Source organism: Salarias fasciatus, chromosome 10, assembly GCF_902148845.1.
Source record: "Salarias fasciatus chromosome 10, fSalaFa1.1, whole genome shotgun sequence".
NCBI classification, from domain to species: domain Eukaryota; kingdom Metazoa; phylum Chordata; class Actinopteri; order Blenniiformes; family Blenniidae; genus Salarias; species Salarias fasciatus.
This window is the reverse complement of record NC_043754.1, coordinates 5,582,975-5,603,314: the sequence shown is the minus strand read 5'-3', so window position 1 is coordinate 5,603,314 and position 20,340 is coordinate 5,582,975. Positions and strand designations below refer to the sequence as shown.

General features: G+C 46.0%; 1 protein-coding gene across 1 annotated transcript; it reads right to left on the bottom strand.

The window, feature by feature from the left end:
- Positions 1-7,503: 7,503 nt before the first annotated feature.
- Positions 7,504-19,994, bottom strand: LOC115395673 (uncharacterized). The gene is made up of 11 exons (XM_030101303.1): positions 19,708-19,994; positions 19,430-19,533; positions 19,067-19,336; positions 18,030-18,123; positions 17,848-17,915; positions 17,530-17,745; positions 17,291-17,428; positions 17,140-17,202; positions 16,954-17,022; positions 14,535-16,847; positions 7,504-13,094 (listed from the first exon to the last, which is right to left on the bottom strand). Exons 1-11 carry the CDS (start codon positions 19,808-19,810, stop codon positions 8,448-8,450), a joined length of 8,085 nt encoding a protein of 2,694 aa, XP_029957163.1. The 5' UTR covers positions 19,811-19,994; the 3' UTR covers positions 7,504-8,447.
- Between the last annotated feature and the right edge of the window lie 346 nt (positions 19,995-20,340).

The window sequence follows — 20,340 nt, the reverse complement described above, 5'->3', positions numbered from 1 at the left end:
TCCACAGTAGATGGCGCACCATGACCATAAATCACACGAGTGATGGATTGCTGCTCAAACAGGCAATTGAATGTATGGAATCACACTCACATGGATATATTGGTGTTTGACATAGTGGAGCAGACATGACTATCAAAATAAGAGCCTCACACCCCATATTTTTGCAAAATATGACATTTTTAACAAAGCACAGGGATAATTTCAAAATCAACAGTGTTAAAGGGCAACTCCGGTTTTTTTGATACCTGGACCTTATTTATAGGTGTGTGCCTGCTCATATACTCACTCAGACAAACATGGTGCAGCTTGGATTCCTTCAGAAGTTATTTAAATCCAACCGATTCAGTGGGGGCCACGGCAATGGAGCTTCCCGCACTGCAATCCATTGCCGTGGCCCCTGCTGAATCAGATGACAGATGCTAACAGCTACATGTTAGTGGATGGGAGATGCTAACAGCTACATGTTAGCGGATGGGAGATGCTAACAGCTACATGTTAGCGGATGGGAGATGCTAACAGCTACATGTTAGCGGATGGGAGATGCTATCAGCTACATGTTAGCGGATGACAGATGCTAACAGCTACATGTTAGCGGATGGGAGATGCTAACATCTACATGTTAGCGGATGGAAGATGCTAACAGCTACATGCTAGCGGGTGAGACATGCTAACAGCTACATGCTAGCGGATGGAAGATGCTAACAGCTACATGTTAGCGGATGGGAGATGCTAACAGCTACATGCTAGCGGATGAGAGATGCTAACAGCTACATGTTAGCGGATGGAAGATGCTAACAGCTACATGTTAGCGGATGGGAGATGCTAACAGCTACATGCTAGCGGGTGAGAGATGCTAACAGCTACATGCTAGCGGGTGAGAGATACGAGATGCTAACAGCTACATGTTAGCGGATGGGAGATGCTAACAGCTACATGCTAGCGGGTGAGAGATACGAGATGCTAACAGCTATATGCTAGCGGATGGAAGATGCTAACACCTACATGTGAGCGGATGGGAGATGCTAAAAGCTACATGCTAGCGGATGGAAGATGCTAACAGCTACATGTTAGCGGATGGGAGATGCTAACAGCTACATGCTAGCGGATGAGAGATGCTAACAGCTATATATTAGTGGATGGAAGATGCTAACAGCTACATGCTAGCGGATGGGAGATGCTAACAGCTACATGTTAGCGGATGGAAGATGCTAACAGCTACATGCTAGCGGGTAAGAGATGCTAACAGCTACATGCTAGCGGGTGAGAGATACGAGATGCTAACAGCTATATGCTAGCGGATGGAAGATGCTAACAGCTACATGTGAGCGGATGGGAGATGCTAACAGCTACATGCTAGCGGATGAGAGATGCTAACAGCTATATTGTAGCTGATGGAAGATGCTAACAGCTACATGTGAGCGGATGGGAGATGCTAACAGCTACATGCTAGCGGATGAGAGATGCTAACAGCTATATGTTAGCGGATGGGAGATGCTAAGAGCTACATGTTAGCGGATGGGAGATGCTAACAGCTACATGTTAGCGGATGACAGATGCTAACAGCTACATGTGAGTGGATGGCAGATGCTAACAGCTACATGTTAGCGGATGGGAGATGCTAACAGCTACATGTTAGCATATGGGAGACGCTAACAGCTACATGTCAGCGGATGGAAGATGCTAACAGCTACATGTGAGAGGATGGGAGATGCTAACAGCTACATGCTAGCGGATGAGAGATGCTAACAGCTACATGTTAGCGGATGGGAGATGCTAACAACTCCATGTTAGTGGGTGAGAGGGTGCTGGAAGTCTATGGAGTAGCAGGGTTCCCAGTGACCTGGACTTCGGTCATCAAGGTGCAAGGACGGCCTCAGTGGGGCCACCTTGCCAGAGGGCGAGGTCCCGTCCAATGCCGCTTGCGGCTTTAATTAGGGACCGAGCCCGAGGGCGAGGTGGCCTCAACTGAGGCCACCTTGCCTGAGGGCAAGGCCTCTATTGTTCTTCGTTCGTTTCTTATTATTATTATTATTATACATACCGTGTGTTCGACGGCAAATTTGACCCCCTAAACATGCTCAAAAACTCACCAAAATTGGCAGGCACATGCAGACTGGCAAAAAATTTTATCCAATTGAAAAATTAACCCCTTAACTCCATCCGCTCTCTAGCGCCACCTAGAAACGTGAAAAAAGCCCACCGTAACTCGCAGGAATGTCGCAGAGAGATCAAACCAACTCTCATGCGTTCGTCTCCTTGAGATCTACAAAAAAGGATCTGATATTTTTATGCTAAATCCAACAGGAAGTCCGCTATTTCAAGTTATATGTCAAATTTTGATGAAAATCAGCCGAAAATGACTCCTCCTTTAAAAATTATCTGCTCCGAGACTGCTTGTCGTGGAGACGTCAGAGTAGTGCCAAATAAAAGAGGACAAGTGTCTCTCACAAAGTTGATAAAAACTTTTTCAAAAGTCTCACGGTGTGGATTTTATTAACCCTTAAAGTTTGAAGTCTGAAAACGCACTTGCAACACTACAATGGACAGTGCGACCCGCACGAATGTCGCACAGAAATAAAATCAACATGGATGAGTTCGTCTCATCGAGCTCTACAATTTACTAAGAGACATACCTATACCTAAATCCAACAGGAAGTCCGTTATTTCCTGTCAAATCAAATGTGCCTCAAAACACTTTTCACTCAAAAACCACTAATATGGACTGTTTCACCCTTCACAGTGTGGTACAGAGAAAAGAAACATATGCACGCGTTCGTCTCATCGAGATCTACAACTTTCTCACTCGTGCCTATGACCTAAATGCAACAGGAAGTCCGTCATTCACACTTTCTGCTCAAAATTTTGCTCAAATTTTGCTCAAAAATCTCACATTCTTCATCAATTAAGCCTCCCGTTTCAAAACTATAAGTCTGACTGCTCTGAAAAGCTCTACAGTGAAAGACAACTCAATTGCCTATCACTTTCTGACATTGTTTGCTCACTTTGGTCCACGGAAATGCATTTCCCCAGCTGTTTTGACCAAAGAGAAACTGTGTGTCTGCCGAGTCACACTCTAACATCATGTGACCTACTTAAGCCATATATGGGCATAGGCTGATCTGGGACCAGCTGTAAAACATTCTGCATGTTGTACCTGCTTTTCACAGTAGATGGCGCTCCGTGACCACAAATCACACATGACTGAAGCAACAGTGCCCCTGCAGCAGCAAGCCACTGAGGAAGCAACACTTGAAACACATTGGAATGGTCCAAACAGCTGTCACCCTGCAGAAATATCACCTGACACATACTATACACCTGAAATCAGTCTTTAATAGGTGGATAAATGATGGATGGATGGATGAATGCATGGATAGATTGATGCACAGACAGACAATGGTATGGAATGATACTATTCTGACACTCAAATTGATATATTGGTGGAGCACACATGACTATCAAAATAAAAGCCTCAGACCCCCACAAACTAAAAGTCACATTTTTGCAGAAAATGACATTTTTAACAAAACAGCTTCATAATTTCAGGGTAAACAGTGTTAGTGGCAGCATGTACTATGTTTCCAAAATATTAGGTCAAAATTCCTTCAAAATAAAAGCCCATTTACAACAAAATGAGATCAAGTCATGAAAATCGATGTTATAGAGGAGCAAGATGGATATACTGGTGTTTGCTAAAGTGGAGCACACATGACTATCAAAATAAAAGCCTCACACCCCTTCAAAATAAAAGTCACTTTTTTTTTAAAATGAAATTTTTAACAAAACAGCTTCATAATTTCAGGGTAAACAGTATTAGTGGAAGCATGTACTACGTTTCCAAAATACACGGTCAAAATTCCTTCAAAATAAAAGCCCATTTACAACAAAATGAGATCAAGTCATGAAAATCGATGTTATTGAGGAGCAAGATGGATATATTGGTGTTTGCTAAACTGGAGCACACATGACTATCAAAATAAAAGCCTCACACCCCTTCAAAATAAAAGTCACATTTTTGCTAAAAATGACATATTTTTACAAAGCAGCTTCATAATTTCGTGTTAAACTGTGTTAGTGGAAGCCTGTATTATGTTTCTAAAATAGAAGGTCATAATTCCTTCAAAATAAAAGCCCATTTACAACAGGAAATGAGGTCAAGTCATGAAAATGGTTGTTTATGGAGGAGCAAGGTTCCCAGTGACCTGGACTTCGGTCATCAAGGTGCAAGGACGGCCTCAGTGGGGCCACCTTGCCAGAGGGCGAGGTCCCGTCCAATGCCGCTTGCGGCTTTAATTATTATTATTATTATACATACCGTGTGTTCGACGGCAAATTTGACCCCCTAAACATGCTCAAAAACTCACCAAAATTGACAGGCACATGCAGACTGGCAAAAAATTTTATCCAATTGAAAAATTAACCCCTTAACTCCATCCGCTCTCTAGCGCCACCTAGAAACGTGAAAAAAGCCCACCGTAACTCGCAGGAATGTCGCAGAGAGATCAAACCAACTCTCATGCGTTCGTCTCCTTGAGATCTACAAAAAAGGATCTGATATTTTTATGCTAAATCCAACAGGAAGTCCGCTATTTCAAGTTATATGTCAAATTTTGATGAAAATCAGCCGAAAATGACTCCTCCTTTAAAAATTATCTGCACCGAGAGTGCTTGTCGTGGAGACGTCAGAGTAGTGCCAAATAAAAGAGGACAAGTTTCTCTCACAAAGTTGTTAAAAACTTTTTCAAAAGTCTCAGGGTGTGGATTTTATTAACCCTTAAAGTTTGAAATCTGAAAACGCACTTGCAACACTACAATAGACAGTGCGACCCGCACGAATGTCGCAGAGAAATAAAATCAACATGGATGAGTTCGTCTCATCGAGCTCTACAATTTACCAAGAGACATACCTATACCTAAATCCAACAGGAAGTCCGCTATTTACTGTCAAATCAAATGTGCCTCAAAACACTTTTCACTCAAAAACCACTAATATGGACTGTTTCACCCTTCACAGTGTGGTACAGAGAAAAGAAACATATGCACGTGTTCGTCTCATCGAGATCTACAACTTTCTCACTCGTGCCTATGACCTAAATGCAACAGGAAGTCCGCCATTCACACTTTTATTGTACATTTTTGCTCAAAAACTCTCGCCTTCTTCAACAATTAAGGCTTCCATGGTCAAAATTATAAGTCTGAATGCTCTGAAAACTTGACATTTGTAAAGACAACTAAAATGCCTATCAAACTTGAGGGTGTTTTTTTCATTTTGGGCAATGGGAATGCCAAGACCAGCTGTTTTTACCAAAGAGAAACTGGTTGTCTGCCGAGTCACACTCTAACATCATGTGACCTACTTAAGCCATATATGGGCATAGCAGCTGCTCTGGGACCTGCTGTAAAACATTCTGCATGTTGTACCTGCTTTCCACAGTAGATGGCGCACCGTGACCACAAATCACACATGACTGAAGCAACAGTGCCCCTGCAGCAGCAAGCCACTGAGGAAGCAACACTTGAAACACATTGGGAATGGTCCAAACAGCTGTCACCCTGCAGAAATATCACCTGATACACACCATACACCTGAAATCAGTCTTTAACAGGTGGATGGACGATGGATGGATGGATGGATGGATGAATGCATGGATAGATTGACTCACAGACAGACAATGGTATGGAATGACACTATTCTGACACTCAAATGGATATATTGGTGGAGCACACATGACTATCAAAATAAAAGCGTCATACCCCTTCAAACTAAAAGTCACATTTTTGCAAAAAATGACATTTTTAACAAAGCAGCTTCATAATTTCGGGGTAAACAGTGTTAGTGGAAGCATGTACTTCGTTTCTAAAAGTATAAGGTCAAAAGTCCTTCAAAATAAAAGCCCGTTCACAACAGATAATGAGGTCACAAAGACTTTACCGGAGGTCTAACCCCCCCACTGCAGCTTTCACTACTCACAGTAGCTGTGTGACCTGGGGGTAAGAAACGGAGATAGGCACTGCCTGATGTGCTTGTGCATAGGGAGATTTTGACTTTTGCTAAATGACATGACTCTCAAATTAAGAGCCTCACACCCCTTCAAAATCAATGTTACATTTTTGCAAAAGGATTGAATGGTCTTTTCACTAAATCTGCAGAAATCTTCAACTGGAAAAATTTTCCCTTCACCTGACTGAACACCTCACAGTGAACAGGACACATGCTTTCACATTCTAAATTAAAGCTGTCATCTCTCTTTCATTACACTTGAAAATGTGGAGACTCATTTTGAATTCAACTGACCAGCTGTGGCTTAGTTCACAATGTTCACATCAAGTCATTGCAGAAGCAACACTTGAAGGTTACTATGATTATGTAAATACTGGTAGATGTCTCACCCTGCAGAAATCTCTCTTCACACACACCAGACACTTGAAATCAGTCTTTCAGTAGGTCACACTGGTCATGATCCACACTACAGTTTCACAACACAACCTCATTCAACTCAGATCACTTTGAAATTATCTTAAACACATTCAAAATGTTTTATTCCCCAGTTACACTAAATGAACATCTTGAACATCAGAGAACATCAACATTCCGGTCCAGCTGTGAATAGAGGGAAACATCTGTCTTTGTCAGGAACAAGTACAGAAAGGAAGAGTATCTCTGGAGAATGGTTAACTCAAACTTTTCTCAGTGAAGTAGCAGAACTGTAAGCTGACCTGCGCTCCAGAGGAAACTCATTGATTTATAGACAGACAACATTTTACAGTCAACACTTTATTGATCATCACAGGTTAGCTCGTCAGTGACTCATCAAAAAACTAACACAAATTGTGACTTAGATTACATTAATTAACTTCATTATAAATTGAAAGTTCACTTGAAAATTATTAAGAGGTAATCAGTTATCAAATGTATTTACAGTCAGAAAATAATCACCCACACATCTAAAAAATCTTGTGCTGAAAATGTCAGTATATTAAAACTTTATACAATCCATGGCCAGGAAATAATGCTCTCTGGCAACATCAAAGTAGTGGTGTGTCCTCCACAGCGCCCATGTCCAGGAAATAACATCCACCAGGAACATCAAAGTGGTAGTGTGCCCTCCACAGTGTCATCAGCTGAACACAGCAGCATCTTCAACCAGAAGATTGACCTGGAGAGAACAAAGCAAACAGACTCCTGTAGTAAACACCTTCACTGATTCTCCATTCAGGAGATTCAATGACACAGATTAGAGACACGCAAGAGGAGAATAACAGAGGAGAGAGTCTGTTTGGCTGCTCAGATATGACCAATGTTTAAAATTTGATGAAAACACCTCAGATTCACATTTCCTTGTCACTCCATTATCGCTATCCCAGATACTCCATCAACAGAGAGCTCAGAGCACCAGTGATCATCATTGGCGTTTTCTTTTAAACTGGCATGACTGAGACTGTCGGGCAGACGGACGGGGGAGGGGGGGGGGGTGAAGGTAGTAGAGTTCTTGGATAACAGGTCTTGTCCACCTGTTCAGGCTTTACTCTACTGGGGGGGGGGGGGACAGAGACAGAAAGAACACAGCAACATTTGTACAAACATCATAAACACTGATCTAGAGTCTAACTATCTACATTTCAGGCCAGTTAAAAGAACATTGTCTCCAATAACGTATTTACAGTTCAGCTGTTCTACTGACACTCTTCCTGATGTGTTCATTCAGAACATGTTGGAGATGAAAATAAATGTATCATCAGTGACCGACTGTAAAGCCTTTAAAAGAATGGAGTTCAATGACATTTTACATATTAAACCTCAGTGAAGACTGATGAACTCAATCAACACATCAGGAAGAAATGAAGACAAAGTGGATCACAGAGCACAGCTGGGACTGGTAAACAGAGATTGACATCTGGAACCAGGGAACCTGCAGCTGGAGACACATCTGGAACCACACAGCACAAAGTACAACACAGAGTCAAGTCCAGAACCACACTTGGAACCAAAGTTACACCTACAACCACAAAGACCAGGTCCAGGACCACAGAGCCACACCTGGAACAACACAAACAGAACCACAGAGAGACACCAAAAAACTCAGGCAGTACAGAGCCATGATTCCACTGACATTAATAAATACATGATTTCATTGATCAAACTACATTCTCCACAGGTTCAACCTGTAACTTGTCAATAAGTTAAATATCAAAATATCTACAAGACCATCTTGTAATTCATACACAATAACTCATTTCATATCATGCAATAACAAACTTGTGAAAAACCTTCAATAAATACACATGAGAAATAACAGGATTTGGAGTGGCAGATAAAGTGCTTTAACGGAAAACCCTCAACAGCATCAGCGCCGCACTACGACTCAGTTCTCTCTATCAACCAGCTGATCAACAACAAACAGCAACACTTGCTTCAGCCCACTGCCACGTAGCTCAGTTTGACTCAATCAGTCCAAGTCGTCCTCAAACATCCCCTCAACGTCCTCAAACTCCACATCATCCAGCTCAAACCACCTGTCCAGCTCCTCCAGCTGCCCCTGGTCACCTCTCGCTCTGAAACTACACAGAATTCCTTCATGATCACTGAAGTATGTGGGCATCACTGCACATTCCACATCAAACTGTCTGCTTCTCACATAAACGTGATCGATCAGAGTCCCCTTCTCTGTGCTCGCTTGTGTCACCAGCTGATCAAATCCTTTGCTTCCCATTAATTTGCAAATTGAAGACCCCGTTAAAATGTTCTCATTAAAATCTCCCATGACTACAATGGTGTCACTGATTGGATTAAGCCAACGCAGCAACCGCTGCAGGTTCTGCTTGAAGAGGGAATTTGGGTAACGTGGTGGACGATAAATTACTGCCATCACTATGTTGAATTTGTTCCACAGGCACACCAAACACTCCAGATCCAAATCGGGTGCCTGCAGGATGTCACAGTCCCAATCTGCTGGCCTGTACAAACCAACTCCACCATGTTCTAAAGCCTGCAGCTCTAACAGTTTGGGGTGACTGCTGCTGTAACACAGAGCACGAGGGCGGCTGTGGAAAGAGTAACCGTCAATCTGGACGCCGTCCAGTGAGGACTGTGCAGTGAGCCACGTCTCTGTGACAGCAATGCAGGTAGGCTGCAAATGCTGTGTGCAGGACACCAAATCCACCAGGTGGCGACTTAAATTTTGAACGTTCATTAGATACACTGACAGAGTGGGTGTGTCTAATGAAGGCCGTGGCTGCTCAATCAAAAATGGAGGCATCATGTCCAGGGCCTCCTTGATGGTGTCCTTGCAGTAAATGGACTTCTCTTTGAAGTTCATGATGATCAGTCCAGACAAATCCCTCACACGACTCAGAGCTACGTAGGCCTGGCCAGGTGCAAACACCTTCTCCAAACACACCACGGCCCGGTCCACCGTCAGGCCCTGCACCTTGTGGACGGTACACGCCCAGGCCAACTTCAGAGGGAACTGACGACGCAAACCTCCACGCTTGGTGGCCTTCTCCTCCACCGGATCGATGGCAGTAGAGAGCCGGCAGGCCACTGCAGCATGTGAGCGCTTCTTCCTCCTCTGGGAGCCAATTTTCTCATCGTCAAATTTGACATAAACTGTCTGAGGAAAGTTGTCACCCTGTCTCAACTGGATATGAGTGACTGTGCCACATGCTCCATTGACCAGACCGTCTTCCACGTCCACATTCTTACACAGCATCACACGGGCGTCTGGACCCAGACTCAGAGTCTCCTCTAAGGATGTGTCCAACGCCGCACTGTGATGCCCCGCCATCAACTCCAGCTTCCCCGTGCTCCTGTTGTTCATGAAGTCCTGAGCTTCAATGGTCACAGGATCGGGACACGTCCGACACAGCTGCTTCAAGTTGTGCTCATTGACTTTACGGTTGGTGGGGAAAATGTGCAAGGCTGAGCTCTCCTCGCCCGTCTCACAGCTCTTCAGGATGTGGACGTCACTCTCTAACATGGGGGTGTCTCTGGAACGCACTCTCAACCTGTTGAGCAACTCGGCAAACACGCTGTCCTTCTGCCTCACCACCGTGGTCAGCTGCACCACACTGAAGTGGCACCACAGGTCCACACCCACCTGACTGCTGTACAGAGGCTTCCCTTTAACGGGAGGCAACTGATAAAAGTCTCCCACAGCGATCACACTGACGTTACCGAACGGGGAAAAGTCTCCAGTCTGCTTGATCTGCCTCAAGCGGCCATGGACATACGCCAACAGAAGGTGATCCACCATACTGATCTCATCAATGACTAGAATTTGGAGGTGACGGAATTTAGCTCGCAGAGAGTTTAGTTTATCTTCACCCAGAGGGATGTAAGGTAAACTACACTGTTTGCCGATGCTCAATGTGTGGTGAATTGTTGCTGCGTTTAAATTGTACGCAGCTATTCCTGTTGGAGCTGTTAACAAAACACAGATCTCGTCTGGTTGATCACAAAGTGTTGACAGCAGCCTCCCTGCCTCGTACTGGATGGCCCTAATTAAATGCGTTTTCCCCGACCCCGCCCCGCCCGTCAGAAAGACATGCAGAGGCGGTGGGTTTTCACCCCTCACCTTCTGCAGACACCACTGTCTCACCTGGTAAAAAACAGCCTGCTGTGTCTCATTCAGAGACCTAACTAGAGCTAAGCCCTCAGCACGAGACAACACCAGCCTGTTTCTCTCTAACTGGGCCACCTGTCGGCCACGTTCCTGCAGATCTGGAACGTTCTCCAGACCCTCCACCAACTGCTCATCTGCTATCTCTGTTGCCTGTTGCTCTCTCAACTCCTCAGCACACTCGTCGCGTTCCAGCTCCTGTTCAGGACACAGGTCCCCCCAAGCGTCTTCCTCAAGGCCGTGGACATGGTGAGCGATCTCCTCAGCACGCTCCAGGTTCTCAGGATCGATCTCAAACCGGGCCCTGTTCTCATCCACCACCACCTTGACTCTATGAACGGAGCCGTCGCCAAACGTCACCTCACCGTCGTTATAGAACTGTTCAAAGAGCTGGAAGCCCTCGGGCTTGAGCTCTGAGTCACTTCTATAAGGAAGGAACAACTGAAGCACACCCTGAAAATAAGCCTCTCGTTGTTTGTCCAAATTGAAGCGCATATAGCGGACAACTGCAAACTGAGATCGTGTTCTCCTCAAGATGAAGCCCAGTTTGTTCTTCAACTCGATTCTGTTTGGTGAAATTTCATTCCTGGTGAGAACACGATACTCCGAGGCAAACGTGGCAATACACATGTTGTCAAACACACCACCATCAGGCCTGTTCCTGTACCTGTCCACTATGCTGGTCATCCACATGTCATCTGAGCTCAGATCATGTGATGACGCCCTCTCCTTCAGGACATGGAGGGGTAAACTCATCCTCACGATGTTGTCCCCTGTTGGAACAAACACCACCTTCCTGGAACACTCCTTCAGGTGCATGTTGGTTAGCCTATACACCGCCTCCTGGGCACAAACGTCCCTGTTGTGTAAATATACACTGCCCAGCTTCTTCAGGGCTTCTCGAGCAGAGAGGTTTCCTTCTTTGTTTGCTTCTTTTTGGGCGTTGTTCAATAGTAGGCCAATTTCTCTCTCTGCTTTCGTAATATACGAAATGATGTAAACAATTACAGCGTAGGCGTCGGTGACAAAGCTAAGGTCCATGTTAGCGTTCCAGCACTTCAACAACTTCTTGCTATACTGGTTTACCCACACCTCCTTCAACCCTCTCCTATACACAACCTTGGTCTTCTTCTCCAACCTCCTGTAGGCCATTTCAAATATATCCTGGTTGATGTGTCGACTGGCAAACAACTCCTCTACACTATCAAACGGCTCCTCCTCCCTGATAGCTTTGCTCACAGACGCCAAAATCTCCTTTGCGACCTCCTTCTTCATCGGGTTATCCTTCTCAAAGCACTTACAGACCAGCTTGTTTTCTGAATCAGGATTCTTCTGGGCCTCCTTCAGCTTCTGTTTGTCACAGCGACATTCCTTCATCTTACAAAGGAATGTACGCGTAGAAGCAGGTTTTGGGAAATGGAAACGACACGTCGTCTTGTTCTTCCGACAAGACTTTGAGTGTCGTTTGGAATGTGTTTGAACTGACGACACAATGTCCAATAATGTGTCGTCGTCTGAGGGCAGCTCGCACGTCACAAACTGATCAATGAACTCGACCACCTCCTCATCTGTGTTCTGGTCAATTTTAGGAGCGCCCTCGATCCAGAACAAGCAGTGAACATGAGGAGAACCGCGCTGCTGAAACTCAACACGGTAGAAGTGATCGATGATTCTGCCAATTGGCTCAGAAGGAGACATGAGAACCTCTTTCAGAAAACAATGCCACCTGTAATCAAACATCCTGGCCGCAGTCACCGGATTACGCCGCAACAACTCACACCTGTCTGCCCACTCCAAATCCTCCACCGTCTGCACTCTGCCTTCCTGTTTCAGGATGCTGGTCAGAAGGTTCTGCCAGCGCAGATCTGCAGACGAGAACGAACAGAACCACGTAGGGATGCCTAACTGACGGACACAGGCAAAGATGTCCTTCTGCACAGACTGCCAGAACGCAGGAGTCCCTCTAATAGGCTTCAGGAATCGGAAACCCTCGTCAAACTGTAGCAGCTGCTTCAGAGACTCCTCGTCCTGCAACATACTCTGGCTAATCTGTGCAGAGCCCTGATCACCTTTTCCCTTACGCAGTGCAACAGAAACACTAGACACCACCCTGTCCATTTCAGACATGAACTGAGCAAAAAAGATATATTCAACATTCTGCGAAAAACGGCCATCGGCGTGCATGATCCGGTTATTAAAATAACGTGACAATGTCAAAGCATGATTCCGCTCATGATGGAAGGTCTTCTGTCCTAAAGGAAACAACACGGGGAAACACTTAGCTTCGTTTGAATTATCAGAAAGCATCCGGACTGGACTGTTCCCCTCTGCAGGCGCTACATTGACTACGTCCTCAAAATACTGGTCTAGAGCTTCCTGACCAATATCAACAGGCATAAGACAAGTGTCCTGAAACATGCAGTGTTGCTGTCTGTCATGTAACATTTCATCTTGAATTATGTCTGCTGATTCCTCCTCAACAACATCAACAACTGCAGGCCTTTTCTGAACCTCACCATGTTCCTGATGAGCAGCCTCGCCCTCTACAACAACCTGAACATCAACCTTGTCCTTCACTGCCTCATCCTCACTGCCTGACTCATCCTCTTCCTGTTCCTCATCTTCCTGCCTGTTAAACTCATTGACCCAGTCCTCATTGAACTCAATGTCTTTATAATAAACATTAGTTCTCTTTAAATAGTCTAGCGCCCGCCTGACACGTAGAGTATCCACAAACTGGTACTCATAGTGTCCCTTGTAGGTCAACTTCCTCTTCAGCTTGACCTGTAAGAGAGAGCCTTCCATACTTGACCGCGGCAACACGTTGGTGGTCTGAACAATGTTGGCTGGAACACAGGTGACCGGTCCATGTACTCCATTCTGCCCTCCTTTAGGCAGTGCCAACATCTTCATGAACGGAATATGCAACGCGATCAGGTGCTGCTCTAAACTATGCAAGCATCCCAGTTCAGGTGGAATGGGATCAAGCTGCAGGTCATTGATCCAGCACTCAGCTGGAGTCTCACCTTTACTGATCTTAGAATGGCAGGTGTAGCAAATCCAAAGGTGTCCTCTGGAAGGAACCAGCTGACAGGGCTCAGCACACTCCTCACTACAACTATGCAAATAATCCTCGCTGATGCACCTGTCCGCTACACGAGCCGATTCTGACCTGGAACTATAGACTTCCCTCTGACAATTCAGCACCTGATGCCTGAACAACAACCGATGGCAAACGCAACACACAAAGTCTGGACCATCTCTGACCTTCTCTACAAACTGATCCATAACAAAGCCAAAATCCTGAGACTTGTCCTTCATCTGCTTCCTACTCAACTCAACACGAGCAATTACTTGCTGCCTGTGTTCTAAACTGTCACTATACTTCTTTCTGCTAATGTATTTAGTGTTCTGCCTATGCTGTGGGTCTGTTCTGTATTTATTAACACTACTTTCTTTCACATTCTGCCTATGCTGTGGGTCTGTTCTGTATTTATTAACACTACTTTCTTTCACATTCTGCCTATGCTGTGGGTCTGTTCTGTATTTATTAACACTACTTTCTTTCACATTCTGCCTATGCTGTGGGTCTGTTCTGTATTTATTAACACTATCCTTTTTGATCCTTTCTCTGTGTTCGATAACATCTCTATATTTACAGATGCTCCTTGTTTTAACTCTCTGCCTGTGTAAAAAATCTTGAGAATACTTTTTTATACTACGAGCCATTTCCTTCTTTCTAAAGACGTAATTTTTTAAATATCTCTTCCTGCAAATTTCCCTACGTTTATGTACATTCGAGCTATTTTTTTCCTGTCTCCATCTTTTCTGTCTCATATATATTGACTCAAACAGTCTACTGCTTGGTCTAACTTTACGAACATTCTTCACAGCATCATTAGAAACAACACTTACATCACCTTCACATCCTGCTCTGTCTGTATCCAAAACTACAGCCTCCACCATCCTCGACCTCATGCTGTAACCAGTCACCTCACTCACTTTACAGTAGCCATAACAGCTCTCCAGTCCAGGCTCACAAACACAGACAACATTCTCAAAATGAGTCCCACCAATATTCTCCAAATAAATACACTGTGGCGACAACTGCTTCCTGCTACAACCGTACTTCAACCAGCGTCCATCGGTGAAGGTACACACACTAACTCCTAACCAGTCAGCTGTAACCTGAATTTCCACCTCTGTGGCCCAACTACCCACAAACCTCATCCTAGACTGCTGAATGTACTGGGAGACAGAGGAGAACTCAGATCTCAACAAGCTCTGGTACTGAGCTGCCTCTTTCTCCAGCTGTTTACAGACAGCCAGTCTGATCTTACGATGGTGCTTCTGAGAGCCACTCACAGCCTGAGAGATGGCTCTGAAGAAGCAGTTCCCATCAGCCACTACCTTCTCCTTCCTGCAAGGAACACCCAGCGAACCAACCCGGCTTGACGCAGAAGCACTGACCCGCTCAAAGTCAACATCAAACCTGCTACACAAAGTCCGACAAACATCAACATCAAGAGGACAGAAGACCAGCTCCTCGGTCCTCACAGCAGCTACAAACTCCACATCAGCGTTGAGCTCAGGAGCATCGTAGCGCTTTGATTTCTTTAACAAACGAGTGTAACGAGAAGTCCTACGCCTCCTGCCATCAGTAACAGTTGTTTCTGCAGTTGAACCACTGCTCACAACACTGGCAACAGTCTGAACAGAAACTCCAGACAGTGCTGGACTGGCAGCAACACCACTCTCAAAGACACAAGTGTCTACAGTAGCCTCAGCCAATGTTTTGCTCTCAGTCGCCTCAGGGGAATCTGGTGCTGGAGCAGAAATCGTCCCAGCGACGTAACTCTCCACAGAAACTTCAGACAGTGCTGGATTGGCAGCAACATCACTCTCAAAGACACAAGTACCTGCAGGAGCCTGAGCCACAGTCCTGCACTCAGTGACCTCAGGGGACTGTGGTGCTGGAGCAGAACTCATCTCAGTGACGTGACTCTCCACAGAAACTTCAGACAGTGCTGGACTGGCAGTAACACCACTCTCAGACACACAAGTGTCTGCAGTAGCCTCAGCCACAGTCCTGGACTTGGTGATCTCAGGGGACTGTGGTGGTGGAGAAGAACTCATCACAGTGACGTGACTCTCCACAGAAACGTCAGACAGTGCTGGACTGGCAGCAACACCAACATCACTCTCAGACACACAAGAGCCTGCAGGAGCCTCAGCCGGTGTTCTGCTCTCAGTTGCCTCAGGGGACTCTGGTGCTGGAGCAGAACTTGTCTCAGCGACGTGACTCACCAGAGGACCACCAGACAGGGCTGGACCTGCACCCCCACCAATATCAATGCCACACAGCTCAAAGTACGGCTGGCCTGACCCTGAACTTAGGCTGTCAAACAACTGAGAGATGTAGTGTTCCAGGTCCTCAAAACTTGTAAACTGCAGAAGCACGCTGGTGCCTCTGGGGTCAAACAAGCCAACACCACTCCGTGGATGGCTGTCCACCACAGCAAACCGTCCGTCCTCGAAGATGATGGCAGACGTGTTGGAACACATTGTAAGCAGACATGCACTGTGTCCACGTTCAACAAAGACCTCCTTTAGTCCATCCAGCAGAGTGTACAACACACTGTTATCAACGCAGGCACCTTCAGACGTGTAATCACCTTCAGACATGTGCATACAACCTGACGCAGTGAAGCCAATAGTAAATTTCAGCACCTGACCATCCACCTTGATCTGATCTGGCAGGTCAGTCACAGACAGATAAGATGACCAAGGCTTGAAGCCAGGGCGGCTCATGACCCACTTGTAGAAACAATCACCCAAAACCAAAGCATCATCAAGCTCCTGCCTCCCCCACGAGAACACACTGCTCAAAGTGTGTCTGGCTAAGCTCAACCCCGCGATCGCCATGCACTGCTGCCCACCATCAATAAACCTCGAGCTGCCCTGATGGAAGGATCCCTGCACAGCCTTCAGAAGCCTGATCCCAGTCCTGACATCAACCACTGCTGCTGGCCTCACTGCGCTCACACCAACACCTGACTGGCCTGACCCGGAACTCTCAAGAACGGCACACTTAGCTTCGGGGATGAGGCGTCGCTCCGTCGGCACAGCAGGGCACGCTGCAGGAACCTCCTCCCCGACCGCCGCTGGAACCGGGCCTGCAGTCGGGGGCAACACCTCCTCCACCACCTCCTGGGTTGGTGCTTCCACCTGACATAAAAAGGAAGCAGAAAGTTTTACAGCGTATTCAAACTGAGAACCAATAAAGCAGGTCATCTACAAATAAGCCATGCAGTCTATAAAGCGAAGAACCAACCTGGGGGACTGGTGGGCTGGGGCAAGAAGCAGACATGGGCTCACAAGCAGGTGAAGGAGTTGCCAACACCTGCAAAGTAAAGGACAACAGCTGTCAGTTAAGTTACTCATTCTTTTTTTAATTTCAAAATGTCCAGCTTAAATGTCACAACCAATTGTACATCAAACACACAAACATTCTACCAACCTTCTGCTTTCCCCCTCTGTGCCTCCTGCCAACACCTGCTGGCCGACGCACCACACGGGAGGTCTGAAGAAGAAGGAAAAAAAACTCCTTTTCAACAACTGTCTTCCTGCTTGGTTAACCAGTGTCATCATGGAATAAGTGTGAAAGTTACCTGGCCAGCTGGCGGGACAGCGGGGCCGCCGTCAGAGCCAGAAGAAGGGGACACCTTCTCCATGGCGTCCAACATGGGCCCCCGGAACCACACCGGGTTGGGAGGGATCGCAGAGGATCCCTCCGCCGGGCGTGCAGCCTATGAAAAACAACACCAGACACAATTGATTAGAATTGCTTTGGGACTTGAGAAAACATGGCAAAAACTTTAAACAACACATGAACTCAGAAACACCTTACCTTGCCCCCCTGTCCAACCACACTCCACTCCCAGGGGTTCCTGTGACGGGGCACGGGGACGTGTCCCGTCACCACCAGCCTGGGAGCAACCCTGGCACGCTTTGGCGCAGGGGGACGCACCGGTGCCTGGGATGGAGGAGGCACCAGCTGCTGGAAAGCAGCCTCCCACAGCAGCTGGACCAAAACCTCCATCCCATGCGAGTCACTCAAGTGCACCTGACAATGGAGCAAAGGAGACATTTTAGTCAACCAGTGTATCTAACTAAAAAGACCACAGAGTGGTCTGCATCACAGAACAACAAAACATGCTCTGCTTACCTGGTCAGGGCACCACAGCTCCAACCGGTGCAGGGGAAAGTGCTCTGCCACAGACACGTACGGGACACCTGAAGAGTGAGAACAGAACACACACCTTCAGTTATCAAATGTAGATTCAGAAAAACCATTTGTGATGACTGACAACCATTACAACCACACACACCAGCAAAACCTTAACATACCCATACGTGCTGCGACACGATGGTATTCCTGACGCAGCAGCTCCTGAAGGCCAGGCTCAATGTTCAGGCGTGGAGGGAAGTCCAGCACGAACACCTACAAAGACACATTTAGCCATGAAGTCAAATGGAGTGATGGAGAACAAGCTGCAGAAAAAACAGTCTCCTCACAGCAGCTGTGTATTCACACAACAACACCACCAACACAACCAGCGAGAGCCTCCGTTTCCTGCCTGAAACCACGAGACAACGCTCTTGGTGTGAAGACAGGCCTGGGCCATCTGCAGTTCGACCTCTTCAGTACAGCATCCCAGGTGTACTATGCTTTCACACGCCTGGGATGCTGCACTAAAGAAGTCAAACTGCAGATTGCACTATTCTCCCACTTCCATTAGTGGGAAAATAGCGCCAAAACCTGTATAAATTAGCTGACAAGACACGCCACAGCAACATCATGTGACCAACAGTCTGAGGAAGATGGCTGACAGCCTATGAAACCGTCAAGTAAACAAATACCACACTAGTCTGTTTAAAAGAATTTCATTTTGAATCCTCACGGCTGTAAACAGTCACACTTTAACAACCGTTCAGTTCTTCTTTTTAATGAAAAAAACGGTGCATCGTAAGATTTTATTATCTACCAAGATAATAAAATCTAGCACCAGCTAGATTTTTTTTCCCCATTTACTGCACTGTTAAGTTAAATTGTTCTTGTATTTTTCTAAGTTTACATTATTTAATTTGCATTGCTATTTACTTGGTTTGTTCATAAAATATTAAACTATTCCATAGTTTTATTTTTCAGTGCAGATGCTTTAAAACTGGTTTAAAAACAATATAACATATCGTGATTATAATTGAAATACAATGATATGAAAAAAAATATTGTAATCACATTTATTGCTATTTCGCCCAGTCCTAGCTGAAAGAACATTCATCAGCCTCCATCTTTAAACCCAAACTTCCTCCCCGTGGCTTCACAACATAAAGAGCTAATTTCTGCATCACTACTGACAACCACAAGTAGAAAATCAACCCACCTTGGGCCAGAAGCTGCAGGCCGTGGTCAAGAGAGCACTGAAGTCGAGACCTGCACTGTCCACAGTCCGGGACACAAGGTCGTTGCTGGGGGCGCACACACACACAGCATCTGGGGTCCAGGGCAGGTCAGCATGCAGGAGCTCCGTCCTCAGCTGGGAGCCCACTGCACCTGGAACACACAGATAGGAGAAGCACAGAGGTCCCTCGGGCACAGCTACATACCCGTCCACCATGGCCCTCAGGTGCGAGTCTCCAACGACGAACACCATCTGCATTCACAGAGACATTGCTTTAGGTTAGAGACACCAGCTGTGAGTCCTTCCAGCAATTGCTGTCTGCATAAAAAAAATAACAACTCATACCTTCTTCTCCGGATCCCGGGCAGGAGTGACCAACTTGCGGGACTTCCCGGTCAGGACAGAAGTTGGCCATCTCCGCACACGGTGCCGAAAGCCTGTGCCACGCCCTGTTTAGGACAAAGGAAATAGACAGCATTTGTCACTACATCACGTTTAAGAAGTTTCATGGTGAAAAACATCACTCTTCAACTCTTTCTCCTCAATCTGGCAACGTTGCCACACAACACAACAACAGAGTCAAAGGTCAACAGTTAAACATCTCAGAACATTCTGACACTCACGGGCCACAAACTCCGGAACAGCAGGTGCAGGACTCCAGTCCTGGGGCTGCGCCAGCCTGCGTCTCGCCGCCTTAGCACGCCGATGACCCCGGGCTCTCGGCATCTGAAGAACAGAAAAAACCCAATTAGTTCAACAAAGACACCACAGTCAATGACCAGTGACGATTAATGATATTAAACCTGCGAAACCAGTGAATCCACTGATATTGATGATTCAACTTACCTTAGCAGCAGGAAAACCACTTACCACTGAGCAGCGGTGTGAGAGCCTGTCTGTGTGTGTGTGTGTGTGTGTGTGTGTGTGTGTGTTACTGAGTGTGTGCTGGAATATACACGTAAATGTGTTTAGATATGTTTGTGTAGTGTTCGATGTTGGGTGCAGCAGCAGATGATACTCAAATGCAAGAGAACCAGGAGAAGAACAAGCAGGAGAACAGTCTTCAGAACCAGCAAATCACACCAGACCACGAAGTTGAGACCTGAAAAATAAGGACAGATTTCATTAAAATATTGTATATGCACTTTTTGTACATGTCAAACATTTTGCAAGTTTTACACAAACCCTTTACTGCACCATTTATTCTGTATTATTTACTTTATTTTCTCCTCTTTACATTTTTATGTTTAGTTTGG